The sequence below is a fragment of the Panthera pardus genome, unplaced genomic scaffold (assembly GCF_024362965.1).
Source record: "Panthera pardus isolate Hobbes unplaced genomic scaffold, ASM2436296v1 HiC_scaffold_4, whole genome shotgun sequence".
In the NCBI taxonomy this organism is placed as follows: Eukaryota; Metazoa; Chordata; class Mammalia; order Carnivora; family Felidae; genus Panthera; species Panthera pardus.
Window position 1 is genome coordinate 7,708,186 of NW_026526969.1, and position 23,357 is coordinate 7,731,542.

The following is a 23,357-nucleotide window of genomic DNA, read 5'->3' on the forward strand; positions in this document are numbered from 1 at the left end:
GAGAGGATCCTCCTTTAAGAGAAACTTCTTTCTCCATTCACTACAGTTAGGGATGGATGCTGCCAGTTTCACTATGGGAGTGTTTTCTCAAAGGCTGTATGGTCCCCCGCTGCTCGAAAAGGAGCCACCCAGGAAGGGCCAAGCCTCGACTACATTTGTATGTCGGGTGCATGCACCGGGCAGGCACACAGCAGACGGCCAGGAGGTGCTGGCCGAGGGAACGTGTTTTGGGACTTCTCACACAGCACACCTTGAACCTCTCTGCGCACGCTCAGGGTCATTGTTGTTGACGGATATTCACTGAACTTGGCCCTCACCCACAGATCCCCATGCAGAAGGACGCAAGGCTCCAGAGGGAGCCGGCCGCAGAGGGACTCCCCATCTGGGGGGGCCTTGCCCAGGTGTCCTTACCAAGTCATGTTGTTGGCAGATGGCTACCATGAAGCTCTTCTCCGTATGGCTAATCATCAGCAAGTAATACATATAAATACGAATCTCAATCAGAGGTGTATTAAAATAAAAAGATCTTAGCTGTGTCCAAGTGTAAGCTACCCCTATCTGCTCACCATAAACATGAGGATATAAAAATCCGTCTGTGACAAAATTGACAGATGAAGCCATCTAGACTGACGCAGTAAAATCCTAACTTATTTATGAATCAAAATGTAAATCTGCTCTCCTACTGCCATGACATTGACGATAAAGCCAAAGGCCGCTTTCAATTAGGACAACGATCAGAGACGATAAGAGAACCAGGAAGAGAGATTAATCCTCCGAACTTGTCTGTTGGTCCTCCTTTTAAGTAATACACCAGAGGGAACCACGGAAACAAGTCCTGAAGGAAATCACACTGCGCTCACCGTGTCCAGGCAAGGACTGCCCTGGTGGCCTTCCTCAACCATCTACTGTACCTCCTACATGCAGGTGAAATCTGTCCATTTCCTCTAATCTCACTCCTGCCACCTGAAACCAAAGGACCTCATCTCTCACACCCCAGATCCCCTCGGGACACCTTTGTAATCTGCTGTCCTACCCGTATAGTCGGAATGACTTTTTTGTTACACGCATCTGATCGTGGCATTTCCATGCTCGCAAGCCATGCTTGGTTTCTTGGTCAAAGTCCAGAATCCTTCACATAACCTACCAGGCCCCCACCTGCCTTTGCAGCTGGGTGACCATACTGGTGTGTGACCTTTACTCGGGCGTTAACTATTAGCGCCCCCTTGACCAGTGAACCCAGCGCCCCCTAAACCAGTGTCTTGGTTTAGATGACATTACTGCCCTCTCCTCTTGCTCGCCAAGCTGGGACCCTGCCCAGTCCTTCCCAATCTACACTTCAGGCCCAATGGGCTCTGTCTCCAAAGTTGTCACACCCACGCTACAATGACTATGTGTGTGATTACTTTTAACGCCCACATTCCCAGCACCCTCTGAAGCCCATGAGAAAGGGAAGCCAAGTGGCCGATTTGCTCCCGGCTCTACCCCTGGGACTCAGCATGGTTCCTGCGACACAGGGAGGGGCCAGCTTTTGAGGTGCTGACCCACTGACTAATCAGTGGGAGGTGGGGCGGGGGAGGTCACAGCAGTGCGGAAAGAGAGTGCTCTGGCTGAAGTAAGCAGGGTATTTCCGATAAAAAGCATCTTAAGATACTCTCCGAATTGACCAGAGAATGCGGAACAGTCTGGTGGCAAATGAGGAAGAAAGCAAAGATGGGGGTCCTAACTATTTTAACTGTTCGGTGGAATCCGTGGGACAATTACACATTTAAAAGTATATTCCGTGTCTTTAGCACGAATGAACTTTGGGGAGGAGAAATAACATGATCTGGGATTCGGGATGTCGAAGATGAACAAGAAGGAAGAACCAGGGCTCCAATGTTACTTCTCCCCCAGAGCTGAGTGACACCACTGCACGAGAGGGGGGCAGGAGGGGGAGGGGGTGGGCACAGGGATTTCCAGCAGGGCGGCTGGGAAACCAAACACGGGTTCTGGACGTCAGTCCCTAAGAGGCGCATGTGCCCATCTGCTGAACCCGGAATGCTAAGGGTCTTATAAATGTCTACGCAGGCAGGTGAATCTGTATGGAATGATACGAAAGCGAAAGGAGGCTCAGACAGGTATCACATGGCTACAGCTCAACGCATGATGCGCTCTGCTCTCTTGCAATCCGGGTTGTTAGAACTTGCCAGAGTGCTCTCCCTCAGTGAGAGTGCCGCTCTAGGGAGCACGGTTCAGCGTGAACAATTAAGAGACCGCAAAACCTCAGAAAACGTTCTGAAGAAACAATTTGACCCTTTCATTTATCCCCTCAACCAATATTTGGGGAGTTTCTGCTACGTGGCAGGCACTGGGGCAGACACTAGGAAAATGAGGAGGGGCAGAAGGGAAACCAGCAGAGCATCAAGTAGCTATAACGGGGGCCAACCCACAGGGCGCGGGGAGTGGGTGTGTGTGTGGGAGAGAGAGGCACATCTAAGCCGGACCTGGGACGTCAGGCAATGGTGTCTCAAGTGAATGGAGGAGTAAGCGATCGGCCTGGCCTGCCTGCAGGGTGAAGACCAACCCCTCCTTGCAAGCTCAGAGACTCGCTTTGAGGCAGCGTAGACGCGAGGAGGGTGGCCTGAAGTACGCAGTGGAGAGCAAAAGCTGGGGTGGAGAGACGTGGATGGAATCCAGAACATTCTGGAGACAGCATGGCCAGGGCTCGGTGACCCCGTGCTCCGGCGTGAGCAGCTGGGTGGAAGGCGGTACTGCTCGCTGAGAGAGGAAACGCAAGCAGGAGCCAGTCTGCTCCGGACGCAGTGGGTGGTTTCGGGGTACCCGTATCATCCCAGTGGGGATGCGCAGGGGCTACCGGATATTCAGGCTGAACCTCAGGAGTCAGGACTGAGACGAGGTTGAGCTTCAGGAGCCAACGGTGTGACCCCTGGTGGCTCTCGGACGACGGGCCCCTTGGGCCATGTAACATACTGCACCTGTGATATGCCAGGCTCTGCTCCAGGTGCTGGGCATAGAGTGACAACGCAAAGCTAAACTCAGGGGGCCTTCCTTCCAACAGAGCCAACAGGTGAGAAACAAGGAAAAGACACAAACAAGTAAGATTTCGGGCAGGGGGTCCGTGCGGGGCAGGGGGTGGTTCTGTCAGGCTTCCAGGCCAGCCTCCTTGGCCGGTGGGACCTTGGCTCCTCCTCTTCCTGGAGCCACCTGGTCGGCTCGTCCTGGGCTCCTGAAACTGGGCCACATGATGCAGGGCCGAAATCCCCATCCCGCTATCCTCAGGAGCGTCCTTCACTTTTCTGACAGTGTCAGTTGCTGTTTCTTGCGACTACAACTCAACACGCCCCGCCAATGTTTCTGGGTTCAGCTGGATCGAAGCCTGACGCGCACAGACAGTTAAGACACCCTGACTCCCCGCGACTGCGTGACTGTCAGTAAATGCAATGCTATTGACCAGGCCCTTCCTGTAAGCCTCAGCCGCAGGATTACTTCATCTGAGCGGTAAGCAGACTTCAACACACAGGTAGGATGCTCCAAGCTCCATTCCTGCTTCTCAAGGCACCTGTTAGAGCCATCAGGCCGTGGCATTTGTAAAGGAAGAAATACCTGGGAGGGGGGCAAAAGGGATCTACGTGGCAGGTCGACGAACTTCGATGGACTTTTACTCTAACAGAAAACATCAAACGTCGTTTGCTCCTACCATCTGAAATTGAAACTGCCAACCTGGGATTCTCTGGCCAAAAACGATCATTATGAAGAGTATCATCAATACGGGAAAAAAAATGCTTCTGGGATGGTAGTAAGCAAGAAAAGCAAAATATAAATATATGCCCACGTTACAATCAAAATTCTGTAAAAATTATCTATGTCTCTGAATGAGTCCTGCTCAGGCAAAGAGGAGTTTTGGTAGAAAATAAATAAATAAATAAATAAATAAATAAATAAATAAATGAATGAATAGAATAGAATAGAATAGAATAGAATAGAATAAAAAATCACTTCTTGCTTTATGGGAAATAAAGACAGAAAATAATTTCAGAAAGAGAAATCCAATAGACTGCCCAGTTGAGAAACTTCACTAAGGGAAAACTCAGGTACAAATGGACGTGTAAGAAAGAGAGTGTGCGTTATTTAGAAAACAGTAGTGAAAGGCTCTCTGGGTCTCTGGCAAAGACAAAATAAGCCTGTCCCCTTTCAACTAAGTCACCAACACAAAACTTGCAAAAGAAAATGCAAACAGGCCCAACACGCGGCCGATTCCCGAGATGTAGGGCGCCTAAGGCATCGAATGATCCAGTTACTGTGAAGGAGCCTCTTCGTGAGCCCCAGCCAGAGTCTTCAGGGAACCCCTAGGGGGATACAAACTCTTGCAGAAAATCAACAGGCTAGAATTTGGAACCTAGGGCTGGATGTGCTCCAAGACTGTGAGAAGTTCAAAGAAAACCATTCTCATCACTAGGCTGTTCCCCACCTTATTCCATTTTCCAGATGAGGAAGCTGAGGTCCAGAGAAGAAAAAGAATGTGGCCAAGACCTCACGATAGGCCCTGGCAGGAGAATCTCTATCTCCCTCCTCTTTGTCCAAAGCGTCCGGAACGTTTTCCGCCACCTTTAGCTTGGTGTGGCCTCCACTAACCCCCGCTCCCGGAGGGCACAGCAGAGCCAATGGTGAACCTGAACTGGAGTCCAAGTACAGACACCAAGGAGACGTGCTTCTGCTCTGCTTTGTTACAAGTGGCTCCAGTAATGCCAGCAATGTTCAAAGGATTGCTAGCAGCAAGTGAGCAACTCCAGGAGCTGGGGAGGGGAGGGTGGTGATAACTGGGCTTTCTTGGTCAAAAGAGGAGGACATTCAAACTGCTTTCCTAATTTTCTGATCTGAGTCTTCCAAGGACTGAGCTGGGACTCACGTGATCATGGCCATCGCTACCCCATGAGTTCCTGATGAGGGCAACACCCAGAAAAAGAGGACCAATGGGACCCATGGCTCAAGGTGCCCTAAAATCTGCCTCACTTTTCTAAAATAAGGAATGAAAAGCCATCGCTTCTCTGAATGCCCAGCAAGCATCATTAAAGATTTAACTCCTTAGTTTCTTTAAAGGAAAGAACCCACATATGTGGTCAACAGGCCACCCCTTGCCCTCGGCTATAACCCTTCAGTGAGAGACTTGCCCAGAGGCTGCGGATTCCCTGGATGACCTGGGAGGGAGGAAGCGTTCCAGGTGCCCCCTTAGGGCCACTCCTGAAAGCGGAATCGGCCAGCCCAGAACCGCGAACGTTCACAATGTCTACGTAGCACACACATGGGTTCTAGTTCTTCTCTGGGAACGCGTAGCCTTTTATACCAAAGAGAAAGGTAGCCCCACGGATTTGAGTCTCTGCATTTACAAAGGCATCAAAGGGAAGCTATCTGATTAACTTCAGCACATATGCAGCTGATGTCCGTACCCCACCAAAGTCTAGGTTTTGGAGACTCCAGAGTCCCAGAATCCCCTGTTTCCTGGGGGAGATGCCATTGCTGGTATGATTCCCTTAGAGAAGCTGAGAAGAGTGAGCCCGAGACCCACCGCCTCGCCAACACACAGCGCCCACTGGTGGGCCGGGTGAGCGTAGGGGCTTACCTGGAACGTCAATCAATCTCTTGTAGACGTTCAAGAAGGCTGCCTCAGCTTCTTTGCTTCTTTTACTCAGTGCATCAATCTGAAAGGCGATGGAAGAAGGAAAAGAAAAACAAAGAGCTTAAAATTTGTCAAGAGGCAATTTAGAAATCATCACACATCTAGTGAGTTCCCACGGCAAACAGAAGTTTGATTGGTTCACAAAAGTGCCGGACAGCTGGGCCTTCCTCTCGGGGAAGACGGCTGCCAACACACGAGAGGGAGACAATCCACGTGGCCCAGTTGGCGTGGGGGACGAGGCAGGAGCGGTGCTGTGCAATTATGTGGCCATTTGTGACCCTCGGTCCCACTGCCCAGCCGAGGGGGGGCTCCCCACAGAGGAAGACGGTCCCTTTCCTTCCTCTGCCAGTGGTTACTGGGAGCCGACCGTAGGCGGACACCGTGTGGGAGGCGAGGGCAGAGCGACAGCTCCCAGCCACAGGAGCCGTGGTCCAGTAGGGGAAACAGGTGACTGAATCCCCGCCGGGAAAGCGCTGGGTAAGCAGAGGCATAGGGACACTGAGAAAGGGCCATCAAGCAGGAAAGCGAGTGACCATCCAAGAGTAGTTCACCAGATGGGAAGGAGAGAGACTCCTCCCCACGAAAAGGGAGGGACCTATTCAAACACCTGGAGCAAAATTAAAATCTGGGGGTTCATACACCCTCCTTAGGAATTTAATGAGGGGCGCCTCACAATTCTTAGACATACTTCTGCCTAATTTTATGAGGGTGGCTCAGTCAGTTGAGCACCTGACTCTTGATTTCGGCTCAGGTCATGATCTCATGGCGGGTGGGATCGAGCCCCGCGTTGGGCTCTGCGCTGAGTCCGGAACCTGCTTGGGATTCTCTCTCTCTGCCCCTCCACCTACCGCCCACCACCCCCCCGTCCCACATGAGCACTCTCTCTCTCTTTCTCTCTCAAAGTAAATAAATAAATAAACTTTAAAAAGTAAAAGAATTTTATGAAAGCCAAGGACCCTCCTCCCAGAAACACACGCACACGTGGTTATGTGCTCTCCTTAGAGCACTCGCGTGTCCTCTTGTGTTGTGGCCATGGAATCCAGATCAACAACCCACGGATGGGGCTGTTACAACACACCAGGGAACATGGGGGTCTGCTGGGGTGGGAATGTGGATACGTGGGTAACAGGAGTGGGCAGGTGAGATGGCGAAAGGCCAGCAGTGCACGTGGGAGTGACCATTCCGGGGTCCGTGCCCTCACCCAGTGAGCGATGGCAACCATAGGGATTGGGGAAAAGGGGCCAATCGGGGAGAATGGGGTCAAACTGAGTTGATACGAGGAGGCACAGGGGAGGCAGGCAAGTCAAGGACGGCGCCCAGGTTTCTAGCTTAGGCACCAGGCTAGTTTCTGTGACGGTGGCCAGCATCAGTTTGTCTCGTGACTTAACCCGGATGAGCCAGCAGAAAGTCTATTCATCAAAGAAAGGGAACACGTGAAACTCCTAAATATGCCAGACACACATCCAGAGAGCCTCTGATTGCTGGATGAACTCAGTACGTTATTTTGCTCACAGGACACACTTGTTGAGACATCGGATCACTTTTTACACCTGAAGCATGCAGGATACTACACGCACGGGGTTCATATTGGCTCAGGAAGAGGACACTAAATTACATACTCCTGCTGTCCCCTCGCAGAATTATACTGTCTCCAGTGTTATTAAAGAGGCAAAAGGATGTGGCTTAATTACAGGGTCTCTCGTGGGAGCCAACCAACAATTTGTTCGGGGCCGAGAGAGGCCACCTGAGGTAGGACTGGAAGATGCTGGGGAGTAGGACCCGAGGGCTGGCGGGGGACAGGTCTCCGGAAGCCCAATGCACAGCAAGCACCCCAGCAGCTCCAGCTTCCAGCACGTGGTGCCCCCAAATTCCCGTTTGAAGTCAGCTGTTTGGAACTCAGACACACGTCCCCCCGTAAAACGAGAGTGGGATTTAGGTGCTGGGGAAGTGTTTGGAGAAACCCGAAGGACTACTTAAAAGTGACAAGATAGTTCTCTCTTTATTTTTAAAATAAAACATTTCTCCCCCCTCCCGAGCGTTAGCAATTCATGCTCATTGAGTAGTTAGAAAAATACCAAGAGAGAGAGAGAGAGAGAGAAATAAAAATCCAAATTCTGCCACTCTCTAGAAGTCATCCCCTGATCTCTAGTTCCCTTTAAAATTTTTTTTTTTCTAATTGAAAACAATATATAGTTGAATGAAATGTAGTCACAGAGGCAAATTATAGAGACCAGAAAGTAGACGAGTGGTTGTCTGGGGCCAGGGAGGATGGGGGGTTTGGAGAATGATGGCTTAGGGGTGCCGGGTTTCTTTCTGGGGTGATGAAATGCTCTACAGTTAATTGTGGAAATGGTTGCACATTGACTATATTGACTATATTCAAAGTCAATGGGCTGTGGACTTTAAATGAGTGAGTTATATGGTACGTGAATTATATCTCAATAAAGCTGTTAAAATATGTGTATTTGAAATTAAATCATATGTAAAATTTTATACTGTGCCTTTGTAACCTAAAAGTCTTTTTCAATATCTATTGCAAGATTTGGAAAATGTGTTAACAGTACCGATTTCCTCTGTATACGACTACTCCATACATAGATGGTTTGAGGAAAAGTGGAGTTACCTCTTCAGATGTCTGCAACACTCCCTGTGCTCTGGATCTTTCTGTTCCCTCTGGGGAGCAGCGTGCTCACGGGGAGCAGAGTTTCTGCCCAGAAAACAGGGCAGATGTCCTGCCTGTTCTTTGTACCTCTCGACACCAACAGGGGTTTCTTCACCCAACTCAAGACGCACCTAGCGAGGGTCCCTCGCTTTCCAGGTATTCTGACCAAGGGTACAAAGGGTAGCTGCCCCTGTGGTAGGCAAAGGATAGGATGTGGAAGGATCCTGAAACGTGGTCCTGTCTCTCCTATCTGGGTTGTTGATGGGGAGGGAGGTGGGAATGGGGTTGGTAATTTACACAGCAAACTTGGGGACTGTTATGGGTTGAACTGTGTCTCCTCAAAGATGTTGAAGTCCTGATTCCCAATACTTGTCAATGTGACCTTACTTGGAAATAAGGCCTTTGCAGGTGATCAAGGTAAGAGGAGGTTATTGGGGGGAAGCCTAATTCAATATGACCCTGTCCTTATAGAACGGGGAGCTTAGGACACAGAGACAAACATCCAGGGAGGACCCCATGTGGACACAAAGGCAGAGACCGGGGTGATAAACACGGAAGTCTGACAGCAAACCACGAGAAGCCAGGAGAGAGGCTGGGGACAGATCCTCCCTCATAGCCTCTGAAGGAACCCATACTGCCCACACCTTGATCTTGGCCTTCTAGTCCCCAGAAGCGTGAGTTGTTTAAGCTGGTCAGTGTGTGGTACCTGCTCACGGCAGCTCCAGCAGATTGACACAGGGACCGTGATTCTGAGCTCTCTTCCCGTGTGTCCCCTTTCCACAAATGCAAGAAAATTCAAAGCCCGCCCCTGGGAGAACAAGGTCAGGGCAATGAGCTTAATTAATTCATTAAGCAGCTGGACTGACTACAAGGCGATGAGCACTCCGCACGTGGTTGAGTTTCTACTTGATGAGGACCCTACCCAGCCCCCCCCGTACGATCTCCGAACCTGGAAGAATGTGTTGGTTCTGGGAATGATGCTACTCTCTATTCTCATTCCCTCTCTTGACGCCCGTATGGTCAGCACCCTCATCCACGACCAGCGCTGGAGTCTGCGTTTCGGTCGATCCTCTGTCCCAGCTCCGTGGTGGGATTCCCCTCGCTGCGGCCAGGCCCTTCCTAGTGCTTCTGCGTACTAGACTACCCCTTGCTCGCATCCCCGCTGCTGGAGACCTATCCACGCTTGGAGAGACGGCGGCTGCCGGGTTCCCGTGGCTGGCAGGGCTCTGAGTTTGGAGGGCGAAGGGGGGCCCCGGGGCTGGGCTGGGGGTGATGGCACCCACCTGCCAGGACGGAGCGGGCAGATGAGCTCACGGGGGTAAGGAGGCTCAGTGCCTGGCCCGGGGAAGGGCTGGCTTTGTCACGTTCCAGAGCTTTCCTGGGGTATCCATGCAGTTACGGCCCGGGACGCGGGGCCATCTCCCTTTAGCATTCTGTGAGTGAGGGGGAGAGGGACAGTGTCGTCCTCGCCCCAAACTGCTCCCCTCCTCCACGCCTGTCTGCTGCAGGTGCTCAGGGGTGTGCACCGCCTGCCTTTGTGACCTTGAGCCAGGCCCTCAGCAGGCAGCCCCGAGGAGGTCTGATCAGGTCTTCCAGCAGATAACTGGAAGGAGGATCCAGGTTAGACACTCTGACTACGCGGTGTGCAGAGATAGCCTGAGGTAGAGTCTGCCTGCCATCCCCGCCCCCTCAAAGCCATTGTGAGGGAGGTCAAGGTCAGGGGTGGCGGAACTGGGCCAGGTCTGGCGCAGCTCTGGTTGCACTCAAGCCCTGGCCCTGGGGAAAACCTGTTCGGCTCCAGGGATCAGCCTCACCTCCTGCCACGCCCGGTTACTCCCTGTTCCCTGAATACTCGAGCAATTTCCCTGCAGCCTGGAAGGCGCCTCCTTGGAATGTTCCTCTGATCCTCGAGGCTCCACTGACCCATCTCCCCGCTGCCTGTGGGACACACCCATCACCACATGGGATTGTCTGGAAGTTCCAGGACTGCGGATGAGGCTCCCTCTGGAGATCCTGGGTTCCTTGAAAGCCCGCAATATGCTTTTTGCCTCAACTGCCTTTCCTCCTGACTGGCGCACGGCAGGTGTCTGATATCTTCTTATTGTACGAGTGGCCACGTGCCTCAAGTGAGCACCAGTTTCACCTGCCGAAGTGAGCAGGCAGTTAGGGGATCCCGTTTTAAATCTACATGAGGGGCGCCTGGGTGGCTCAGTCGGTTAAGCGGCCGACTCCGGCTCAGGTCATGATCTCGCGGTCCGTGAGTTCAAGCCCCGCGTCGGGCTCTGTGCTGACAGCTCAGAGCCTGGAGCCTGTTTCAGATTCTGTGTCTCCCTCTCTCTGACCCTCCCCCGTTTATGCTCTGTCTCTCTCTGTCTCAAAAATAAATAAATGTTAAAAAAATTAAAAAAAAAAAATCTACATGAAAATGCTTAGTAACGTAAAGAGTTCTTTGGAAAGTATGGTTCATGTGCTGATGTGACGACAGCCACTTGGCTGGGGCCAGCGCTCGAAGCCTCTCTCCCCACGGCAGCCGCCCGACAGCGCCCTCCTGCGGTGGGCCGTGCATCCTCAGCGGCAGGAAGCGTGGGGGGGCTGCTCGGCAGGTCCCCGGACCCACCGGTTACCCCCTCAGCAACGCCATGCTCACCGTGCGGACCTTGGCTTTTCTGTAATAAGAAAGCTAAAGATACAAGTGTATTGGAAGGGAGCTTATTCTGAATCTGAAACAACCCATCCTTGCCTACAGTCGTACGCACACTCAGGCCAGGTTGGGAGGGTTTTGGAGATCACCCGTGTGACCCCTGAAACCGGGAGGGGGTGAGCAGGTGCCCGGGCACAGGGGCGCCAGCAGAACCGCCCTGTGGGGTTTTGGGGGTCGTGTGGGTTCTCGACTCGTTGCTGCCGTGACCATCACCCTCCCTGTGTGACGGAGAGCAGGCCGCGGCAGTGGCAGCGTGCTTGTGGCGGGCGCTTTCCTGCCCCCCTGACGTCAGGCTTGACCACGTGAGCTGCTCTGGCCGACGCAATACAAGTGACAGGGCCAGGCGCCACGCCCAAGCTTAAGATTAAAAAAGCAATCTTGTGGTTCAGCCACAGCACGGCACTCTTTTCTTTTGTCGTGAGGCCAGTGTGACCTGACAGGAGCCACTTTTTCCACTGGGGTCTCCTAATGAGGACCACACACGGTCCCCGGGCCGGCAGTCAGCCCACGGCCCGTATTATATGGACCAGAAGCAATCTGTTGCCGTAGGCCACTGAGACTTGGGGTTGTTACTGCAGCACGATCTAGTCAAGCTGTCTGTTATCAGTCCCGGGGTGGTCACACTGCTAAGACAGCACAAAGTAAAAACAAGGACCAAATCCCCAATATCGTGAGGGCCAAAGGATATTTTATATTCTTTTTACCGCGGGCAGGGCGGGGGAGGGTCGTATCAAAGTAGAAAGGGCACAGGACTTGAAACCACTAGACTGGATTGACGACAAGGCTCCGTTCGTGCATTTGGGAATGTTAAGCCAGCCACGTACCCTCTGCCTCTCTGCGTTTTATTTTCTATGCCTACGAGAAGGGAACGGCCGGAATGCCTGTCTTACGGGAGCCCTGGAGAATCAAATGAGACAGAAGATCTAACGGCGTGGAGCTCTTGGTGAGCTGGTTCTCAGGGCTGGGGATAATCACTGACCCGTGATGTACCTAGAAGGGGAATGAAACATCATGCAAATATCATCTAAATTACGTGTCCGCTTTCAGAGGGTCAGTCGGAAGAGAATTTACACACTCAAGGCATCCGCTTTTGTACAAACCGCCACGCCACTTTTAAAAGAATCGACCTGTTCCGACTGGCCCCTGTGTGACACGCACAGGGTGTGCTCTAACTCTTAGGGGCATGCTGATGTCTTCAGGTGACGTTCCCTGCGGAAATCCCTCACTCGCCCGTGACTTGGAACACTGACGGGTCTGAGGCGTTGGGGGCTGTTACTTGAATTTCCGATGGATTCTCCTGTTTGCCGCTGGGGAAGGGAATGGGGGGGGGGAACGAGCACAGGCCTGAATTTTAACCGGAAGATGCTTTGCTTAGAGGTGGAAAAAGGACGGAACGGTGTAATATTTACAGATGTATAAATCCCCCTTGACGACCAGCCTTAACCATCAATCAAGCAAGAAGTTCTGTTCGTTTGGCCTCAGAAATCGATCTCAGAACTATCTCCTTCCTGCCTTTGATGCTTCAGACTTGACACCCTCCCCCCCCCCCCCCCCCACGACTTCCAGTTCGGACGCTGCAGACCCATGCCCGGCAGATCTCCGGAACTGTGGCCTGCCACGGAGTATGGTGTGTCCTTCTCCGGGCCTCTGGGTCCCTGTCCCAGAACCCAGAAAAAACATAGAGCCACTCGGCCCTGGTGGCTTCTCCTCACTCCCAGACTACAATCCACACTCCTCAGGCTGAGGCCCCAAAGCCCTTCCCAGCTCGGCCCATGCTTCACCCTGCTGACTTCACCTCCCACGAAGTCCCAGCACTGACCAGGCTTCTCCACACCAAGCCCCGGTCCCCTCGACACGCCACGCCCCTCCAGGCCCCTCGGTCTTTGTACACTAGGTCCTCTGCCTGGAATGCTCTTCACCTATGGGGGAGTCCAGCTCTCTTTCTCGAGCCAGTCTCGGTGACGCCTCCTTTGCGGTGTCCTCCTGATTTCCCGGGCGCCACTGGTCACTCGGTCCCTGTGCCACCTGGGCTCTTTGCAAATCCCTCTCTGCACACTTCCCACACCATGTGATGATGACTCACGTCCACGAGCTTCCTCCCCACCACCCTGCGGTCTATCCCAGGCCAGGGGCAGGGGCACAGGCGCCTTCCTCTCTTTACCCCAGCGCCCGGGTCCCAACGAACGCGGGAGGCTGCCCGGGGAGCATCTGTGAATGGATGCGGGTAGGTTCCAGGCAGAAACGGCTGACGGGCTAAGGGACTCCTCATAATGCACTGCTGCATCCTGCGGCATTGGTAACTGTAGCATCAGACTGGAGGAGGCGGCTTCCTATAATTAAGAGCTTCAGGGGGGCTTTCACCGTGCCCCATTTAGTCTAGTCTAAAAAGCGGGAAGCCATGAGAGCCAAGTTCGGGCCTAGTTTAGGGAAGCGCCAACTTCCTTGTCGGAACAAGACAGCCCTGGGGAAGTGGCAGCAGCGGAGGAAAGCGGTGGGGCGGGGGGGGGGGGGGTGCGGGGGGCGGTTGGGGTAAATAACCAGGTGATGAAATCACCAGGTGATGTCGTCTCTAAAATGGGAGAAAATAAGACCTCTTCGTGGGTTTTAGGTAAATAGTAACAAGGAATGTGCCCGTAACTGGGCCGAGCACTTGGGAGGTGCAGGATACCCTCGCTGTTATCATGACAGCGTGCACCCTGCTTGTACACTGGTGGCCTCGGTCTGGGTGCCACACCTGTTGCACGCCGCGCTCAGAGACAAGGAAGCCATTCCTCGGTGCGGTGAGCAGGTTGCTGCGGGCGCCTGGCCCTGCCCCGCTGGGCTGCCACCCCCCACAGGCCACACGCGGGTACCCCGTCACGCCAGCCGTGAGGCCCAGGTACGGACAACGGTGTGGGCTTTTTACAAGGGCCTAGGGATCACCAAAAACATACGCGACGGAAGGACTGGTCCTCATGCTCCCCCAGTGTTGTGTATCCTGAAATGCAAAGGCTCATCTTTCCAGGGTGCCGCCCGGGGCCCTGCCACGCACAGGTGCTAGGTAGGGTGGTGACACACAGGGCTGAGGGCCTGGATATGGTGTGGGAAGAAGAAGGGTGAGTCCCGGCCCCAGCACTAACACAGGTGTGCTACCTCAGCCACCGAATTAACCTCTGTGCCTCAGTTTCCTTGTCTGCAAAGTGGGGAGAATCAGCCTTGGTTGCTGTGAATGGTGATGCGGTTGCCAGATCGGTAACGCCGCTTCTCAGATGCGGAAACCGACCAAGTCTGGAGCCAGGCCCCTAAAGGACGCCACTAAGCATATGATGACACCCAGCACAGCACCCTGGGGCTTGCACGGGGGCCCGGGGCCGTGCAGTCAGTGGAAAGAAACGTGCGCTTCGAAGGAACAGAGACGCCGGTCGGAGGTCGGCCCTAGCGCATGCTTGCTGGATGGTCTGGAGGTGGGGGGGGTTACTTAAACTACGCCTTGGTCTCTTCATCTGTCTAGTGAATAACCTGCTCCTTGCTGGGCTGTGAAAATCAACTATGAGAATCTCCCATATCAAGCAGCCGGCAGAATCTGGAGTGTACAGAATCTGAGAAAACATTGGTAACTTTCTAGAAACAATCCAAATGCAGCATTCTCTTGCCACCACGCCACAGGCCGTCTTCCTCTGTTTCAAGTCTTGGGGGATGGAGACGCTTAAACAACACCTACGATGCCGTGGCGGCAATGGCACGCCCACAAACACCCCCTAGCCTGCACCCTGGGAATTCCCAAGCTAATGAGTTAGGAATAAACACCGGACCATTCACAGAATCTTCAGATCGATGTGCTCTGCTGGACTATAGGCCGACAAGGACCAGCAAGAGCTTCAGGGACGAGAACAGTTCTGTCTCGCTCTCCGTCTTTCAAGAGCAAAACACGATTGATTGGAGGAGTCACGTGGAATAACCGGAAGTCAACGGAGAATGACCAAGATCCTGTCCAAAAGAGATGCGGGCGTGGCCCCAGCTTTGGAGTTCTCATTTGAAATGAACACGGCCACGTAAAAGGAAGGTATACGTTTTCTAAAGCAAGATCACAGCGGCAGACAGCATATTTGCTGTGAGCCACGTGGCAGACACGAGAGGACCCCGGGGCGGAGGGAGCCCCTCTTCTGGCGCCCAGGCTGCCTTTGGAGCAACGTGGAAGGAGGAGAGACTGGGAACGCGCCCACGTGGGAGCCCAGCTGCCCACCTGCCCCCCGCCAGCCCAGCAGCCATCACCAGCTTTCTTTGTCAAGGTCACATTCCTTCATGACCTCCAACTCGCAGACAGACACCGGTGAGGAAGCATCGCATCCGGGATACTCCGCGTGGCAGGGAATTAATTATAGGAAACGCCTTCTCCAGTCTGTTACTGCAGTTACCAAGTGGACAAGATTCGCTGGAAATCCCCACACGGCTGGAAGCGGGATGGACAAATCCCACAGGACGCTTTCAGTTAGGAAGCAATGCGGCGTAGACGTGGGGAACACCACGCAGTTGCTTCCTATACAACCGATGGAATATTCCGTAACCACCCGCCTCCCGCCTGGACCAAGTCTCTAAGAGAAGGCAACCGGAGAGGCCCGGAGAAGATCGTGTCACGAAGGACAGGCGGGGAAATAAAGGTGTGGGGCCACGGGGAAGGGATCTGTGGCAGAGAACAGCAGGACAATTACGGTACAGACGATGAAAGCAGTAACCGGCAGTTAGTCCTCTCTTTCCTTTACCGTTTGCCACGCACATCTGACCTTCCGGCTGTCAGCACGCTCTGAAGGGCTGCTGTGGGCAAGGACGACGAGCTGTCTTCTCTCCCCCGACTGCAAAACCAGGCCCAACAGGTAGAGGCTACGAGGCAGGGTCGCAGCTTCCCAGCAGGAAAGCCTCTGCCAACAGCAGGGCGCCCCTGAGGGGGACCGTCTGGCTGCCCGAATTCCTTCCTGGTTTGTTCAGCCCTTCACTTGGGCAACAGGGTCATTTAAGCGGTGGCTGACGTGTGCCTGGCGTTGTGCTAGCCTGTCCTCTGGGGCCTCAGCCGACCCCCGCCCAAACCTCACAGATAAATCACAGTGGGGCCGTGGAGGAGGCCGAATGCCTACCGGAGGTTTTCTTCCTTTTCTTTTCCTACGTGACGCTTTTCAAACACAGTTTTTATGAACAGGTAATATATGTATATAGTAAAAAAAAAAAAATCTTAAAGATATAAAAACACACATAGTGTTCAGCAAGGTTCCACAATACAAGATCAATACACAAAAATCGATGGTCTTTCTATCCACTAGCCATAAACCATCTGAAAGTGAGATTTTAAAATGTCCACGGACTGGGAGACTTAATATTGTTAAGATGGCAAAAGTCCCAAATTCGATCTACAGATTCGGCGCAATGCCTGTCAAAACCCCAGCCAGCTTTGTGGCAGAAACTGGCAAGATGATCCTTAAGATTCGTATTGAAATGCAAGGGGTCCGGGGGCGCCCGAGTGGCTCAGTCGGTTAAGCGGCCAACTTCGGCTCAGGTCATGATCTCGCGGTCTGTGAGTTCGAGCCCCGCGTCGGGCTCTGTGCTGACAGCTCAGAGCCTGGAGCCTGTTTCAGATTCTGTGTCTCCTTGTCTCTGACCCTCCCCCATTCATGCTCTGTTCTCTCTCTGTCTCAAAAATAAATAAACGTTAAAAAAAAAAAAAAAAAAAAAAAAAAGAAATCCAAGGGGTCCAAAACAGCCGAAACATTCTCAAGAAAGAAAACCAAGGGTGGGGGAACTCACACTTACCAATCTCAAAACTCACCGCAAAGCTACATTAATCAAGAATGTGTGGTACTGGTGGGTGCGTGGGTGGCTCGGTCGGTTAAGCGTGCGACTTTGGCTCAGGTCCTGATCTTGCAGTACATGAGTTTGAGACCCGCGTCCGGCTCTGTGCTGACAGCTCAGAGCCTGGAGCCTGCTTTGGATTCTGTCTCCCTCTCTGCCCCTCCCCCCACTCATGCTCCTTCTCTCTCTCTCTCTCTCTCTCAAAAGTGAATACACATTAAAAAAAAAAAAAAGAATGTGTGGTATTGGCATAAGGGCAGACATGCCATTAGATCAGTGGAACAGAATTGAGAGTCTGGAAATAACCTTTCACATTGTAGTTAACTGAGTTTTGACAAGGGTGAAAAGACAATTCAGCGAGGAAGGAATTTTTGACAGACAACGCAGAGATACACTGAATATCCACACGCCAAACAAGGAAGCCGGACCCCTAATTCACACCTTACGTGGAAATTAACTCAAAATGTATCAGACACCAAAATATAAGAGCTAAAACTGCAAAACCCTTATAAGGAAACACCACTGTAAATCTTTGTGACTTTCAGTACAATACCAAAAGCATAAACAACAAAAGAAAAACAGGTAAATTGGATTTCATCACATTTAAAACTTGTGTGCTTCAAAGGACGCTATCAGGAAAACGAAAGAACCCCCAGATTGGGATCCCAGAACATTTTTGCAAATCACGTATCTGACGAGGGATTAGTATAGAGAATAAATAAAGACCTCTTACAACGCAACAAAGAGACAAACAACTGAATTTAAAGATAGACAAAAGATCCGAACAGACATTTCTCCAAAGAAGATATGCAAATGGCCAATAAGCACATGAAAAGATGCACGACGTCCGTAGTCATTAGGGAAATGCAAACCAAAACCCCTAATTCAATGAGATACCGCTTCATATCCACTAGGCTATAGAGGTAAGTGTTAGAGAGGATGGAGAGAAACTGGAGCCCTCATACACCGGTGACGGAAATGTAAGATGAGGCACTCTGGAAAACACCCTGGCAATTCCTCAAACAGCTGAACACAGAGTTACCATATTATCCAGCAATTCCACTCCCGGGTACATATCCAAGAGAAAGGAAACCGTGAATCTGTGCAAAAAACTTGCGTATGAATGTTCACACCAGCATACTCACAACAGCCAAAAGGCGGCAGAAACCCAAATGGCCATCACATCAACCGACAATGGATTAAAAAAACATGGCGTATCGATACGATGGATGATTATTCAGCCATTAAAAGGAATGAAGCACTGACACAGGATATGACACGGATAAATCTTGAAACCGTGATGCTGGGTGAAAGGAGTCAGTCACAAAAGACCACACAGTGTACGATTTCATTTAAGTGAAATGTTGAGAGGGGTCAACCCCTGCAGAGACAGAAAGGCAGTCAATTCGTGGTTGCCTGGGTCGGGGGAGGATGGGGAGTGTAAATGGGTATAGGGTTTCTTTTCTCGGGTGATGGAAATGTTCTGGAATCAGGCGGTGGTGATGGCGGCACAACTTGGGAGAATATCCTAACCACCATTTAATTTCAAAAAGAAAATAAAAATAGAAATGACAGAAAGTGTAAGAATGCAGTGAAAAGTAGGTCTCCTTCCCATGCACATCCACCTTCACCCAGCTGCCTGGCTGACAGGCGGAGACCGTCTTGTGCATCTTTCCAGAAATATTTTACGCATTTACAAGCATCTGTATACACACGTCGTCGTCCCTTTCAAAAAAAGGCAAACGGTAGGATATTACAGATCCTGTTCTGTACCTCGTGTTGTGAACACTTACGGAAGAGAAGAGTCAACTTCCTCGTGGTGGGAGGGCTGGGGCTTAGTGGGGAAGGGGAGCCTGCACAGAGGCAGGGTGTGCTCCCTTCCAGAAAAGTCGGGGTGCTGCTGTGCCCGTAGCCAGGGCAGCTGGGAGGCAGGGCCTGGGGGCTAAGCCAGGGCCCCCGGTCTTATGCTGTAAGGTTGGGGACGGCAATCAGGAGGTGACCCGAAGTGATCACTCTGGATGGGAAGGCAACTCTGAGGGAAAGAGAAGAAGGAAGCCGAAGAGGGGGATGAGGGCGGCGCCTGGGTGGCTCAGCTGGTCCGGTGAGTTCGAACCACCCGTGTATGAACCACCCGTGTCGGGCTTTGCTCTGACAGCACGGAGCCTGCTTGGGATTCCATCTCCCTCCCTCTCTTCCCCTTCCCTGCTCAGTCTCATCTGTTTCATAGACAGACAGACAGACAGACAGACAGATACATAGACAGGCAGCCAAAATGAACGAATGAACGAACAAGAGCAGTGGGGGAGGCCGAATTCCCAGGGTCTCGTGGCAGAAGTGGGTCTCTCAGAGATCCGTGGCCAGGGTGACTGGCGGCTGGCCGAGGAGATGCTCTCTCCTTCCACTCCCTCCTCTCTCAAAGGGCTGCGCTCAGAGTCCGCAGGCTTCAGCGGAACGCCTTCTCCAGGTTACTCTCCCTTCCCACTAGGGGGCTCAGCTAGCGTGAGCTTCCGGGTGGGCCCGACTCGACTCTTATCCCCTCTCTCCTGCCACTCTGGGTCCTCACGATGGCAGCGGATGAGGCCAAGGAACAGCCAGGAGGGGAGCTGGGCGCTCACTGGGCTACTTGGCCGGGTTGCCTTTTCCTGGCTGGCAACTTGGAAGGCTCCGGAAGTTGCAGTTACGTGAAACACTGGTCCATGCCCCCTTCCGTGGCGGTGAGTGGAATGAGTATCTGCCTGAGTCCAAACACCTGGGTTCCAACCTGTAACCCTGTTCAGGCCACTCGCGACCCCGACGATTGTGGCGACGCTTGTCTGTGCAGGTGGCTAACAAGCGTGTGGCTGATGTTCACTGCAGGGGTGGGCTCCCGCCATCCGGGAATACTTGTAGAGATGGTGTTTAGTGACAAGCAGGTGGCACATGGCTGGCCATAACGAGGCTCCAGGGAGCCACAGATCCCAGGACAGGTGGGACCAAGAGACGGTGACAGGGGAGGCGTCAAGGGCATGGAGCTGGGGGCGAGGGGTGGGGCACAGACCTCACTCCCGGGAACCCACTCTGCTCCTCAAGTTCACGGCCATCCTCCCGTCCCGTCGCTCTGGTTGGCGATAACGTCGCTAAGCACAAGGTCGTGGGTAAGGCTGTGCGAGACCGTGGAAATGGGAACTTACAGACGTAAAATGTTGTGCAAATGATTACCAGCGAAGGGAGCAGTGGCACGACTGTAATAGACCGAGGGAGAGATGGCATGTGGGCAAATTCGTCTGAGCTCTCAGCCAGTATCAGCATCTCTCAGCCCCTCCGGGGGCCCCGCACACACCTTCACAGTCCTCCTTTGGACCATCTGGTCCTTGGTGTCAGTTTCATTTAAGAAATTACTGCATTAAATTGATGGAACATTAGTAAAACCTAATTAACATCCAGATTGAGTTTTTCTAAGAAAGAGAGCTCTGCAGAAAATAAAATACCCTAATAATTTAAATTCCACAGTATTCAAATAAATACTATATGACTATTACAAGTTGGATAACTTTAGTCCAGAAAAAATAAATTAGACAAATACTACTTCTAATCATCATTCGAAGCTATTTTCCCCAATCCTTCACGTTTATCACATGAGGAAAGAGGCAGTGAGAGGGCCACTGACATGGTGAAAGTCAAGGTCATGGTAAGTCAGGCCTCAAACCCAGGCCTTGTAACTCTGGGCCCTTATCTTCATATCACAGCTGCCTCTTGGTATCACATGGTTCCCCGCAAAGTTCTGGAAGTGTAAGCAGACAGAACGGGGTCTCTTTTATGGACAGAGAATACTTCTGATTTATACACTGAGGGTGTTAACTCTCCATCCCTCCATCCATCCGTCCACTTACTCATCCATCCATCTACCCACCCATCCGTCCATCCACTTGCTCATCTATCCATCCAACTCACACATCCACCCATGTATCTACCCACCCATCTATCCATCCACCCGCCTACCCATCCATCCATCCACTTGCTCATCCATCCATCCATCCATCCATCCATCCATCCATCCATCCAGTTGCTCATCTATCCATCCACACATCCATCTACTTGCTCATCCATCCATCCACCCATCCATCCACTTGTTTGCCCATCCATCCATCCATCCATCCATCCATCCATCCATCCATCCAGTTGCTCATCTATCCATCCACACATCCATCTACTTGCTCATCCATCCATCCACCCATCCATCCACTTGTTTGCCCATCCATCCATCCATCCATCCATCCATCCATCCATCCATCCAGTTGCTCATCTATCCATCCACACATCCATCTACTTGCTCATCCATCCATCCACCCATCCATCCACTTGTTTGCCCATCCATCCATCCATCCATCCATCCATCCATCCATCCAGTTGCTCATCTATCCATCCACACATCCATCTACTTGCTCATCCATCCATCCACCCATCCATCCACTTGTTTGCCCATCCATCCATCCATCCATCCATCCATCCATCCATCCAGTTGCTCATCTATCCATCCACACATCCATCTACTTGCTCATCCATCCATCCACCCATCCATCCACTTGTTTGCCCATCCATCCATCCATCCATCCATCCATCCATCCATCCAACCATCCAACCATCTACTTGCTCATCCATCCATCCATCCACCCACCCATCCATTCACCCACCCCCACCCATCCCTCATTTACTATCTCCCATCTGAGGACACAGATCCTGCTCAGCTATTAAGCACCATGAAAGCAGCTTAGTTACCTACAACTAGAGACCACAGTCTAGGTCAGGTCCAGACTGGCACAGAGTAGGTGTTCAGTAAATACTAACTGAATGAAAGAATAAATGAGTAAACCCTGACCTCTGGAAGCTTAGTCTGGAAGGAGAGACTCATATAAAGAGTGTGACATGAGTCAGTGTGACCAGGGTCATCTCCCGGCTGCGAACAGAGTGGTGGAGCAGCCGAGGAGGTGGCCTCTGCCAAGGTGACCCCCACTCAGCTGGCAACACGATCACTCTGGTGGCTCCATCAGCAGGGGCTCCCTGACACAGAGCCTGTCTCCCCAGCTGTCGAGGAGCAGAAGGGCAGTGGGCGAGTCCTGGGGCTCCCTCTGGGTACAGCACATGGGACCTCGAATTCTTGACCTGTGACCCTCTGGTCTCTAGAGGCTCTGGAGCCAACACAGCACTTTCCTCTCTTATTCTAGAGCTCTTTGCCTCCTTGCCCCATGTCAACTCAGTTCATCTGAGTTCAGCCAGTGCTTCCTGGGGCCCCGCCGCGTGCCAGGCTCGGGGAGACCGGAACCTCCGTGTCCTTCTCCGGGAGCAGGGTCTGCCGGTGAACCCTGCAGGGGGACCCCGAGTTCGGGGCAGGGGGGTACTGCCTTGGGGCCTCCGGCAGAGGCAGATGAGAGCCGAGGAGGGCCCACCGCACGCGGGTCCGCGCCGGAAACATCCAAGAGCTCTACTGACGGTTACCGAGAGGATGTTAAAAATAATTATCCACTGAAAATATTAGATTTGCTCTGGATTGTTCATTACATACAATGGCTTAATAGGACTTTTATTGAATAGCTGCAGAGCTCTGGGCCGAAATCAATTTGCCATACACTCGGAGTTTTGATGTATGCTGTTGACTTCCACAACGCAGAGCAATTTGTAATAGCTTTGGCTCACTGTTGTTTTCAAAGCTCCTGCTACATCACAAGCATTTATGTCTGACCACAAAATTACATTTATTCAACAGAAAGCAGCTCCGGGTCTTTAAGAGGTTAACTTCTGGAGTGCTTGGCTGCGGTCCAGCCCCGTCGGAGGGGCGGCCCCGGCGCAGAGGCCCACGCGGTGGCGGCAGCGCCGGGCGGGCGGCCGTGATTAATGGACTGCTGAGTGCGCCCCTTTCCACATGCACACGGCTCGCTCCCCTGCTTCCATAGATCACGGGCTTAGCCTCAACGTATCTGACTGAAATTGAATTTGGCTTCTCTCTCAACCGTTCATTTCCTATGTTAGGCAAGGTTATATCCTTTTCTGCATGAGCAGAAGCAAACCAGCTGCAGCTTCGGAGGGGAAAATGTGTTTTCAATTAGGAAGCTGGCCCGAATATCGAACCACAGCCCTACCGCTCCCCTAATTGAGCCGTCACGGAGGGAGCCTCCAGGAAGACACCGTGTGCACCCGGTCTTCGGACCGTGCCGTGAGGTCATTAAAACACTGTCGCCGTCACCACCGTGGCCACAACTACCAACGCACGTGAAAAGGCCTACAAGTCCGACGATGGCCGCGTGGGGTGAGAAACAAGGTCCCCCCGGGGAAAGCGGACAGCCGGCGCCTGCCAGTGTCCTCGGGGGTGCCCGGTCTGCTCCACACTCGCCTGTCCGGGACACGGGGTCCCAACTCACAGACGGCCCTGCCGTCTCCCCGGGGGGAGAAGCAGCCTTGCTGCTCCTGTGGGTCACTCAGGAGCCTGGCAGGGAGCCTGGCACACAGCACTCGAGGAGTACTCAGTAACA

At 52.5% G+C, this 23,357-nt stretch overlaps 1 protein-coding gene across 13 annotated transcripts in view; it reads right to left on the reverse strand.

Moving 5' to 3' along the window:
- CUX1 (cut like homeobox 1) overlaps positions 1-23,357 on the reverse strand; it is a 376,245-nt gene that overhangs the window by 164,255 nt on the left and 188,633 nt on the right. For all 13 annotated transcript variants that reach the window (XM_053894158.1, XM_053894157.1, XM_053894156.1 and 10 more), the window contains exon 4: positions 5,618-5,696. In XM_053894158.1, the coding sequence (XP_053750133.1) occupies positions 5,618-5,696 (79 nt within the window). The remainder of the gene's footprint in view (positions 1-5,617; positions 5,697-23,357) is intronic.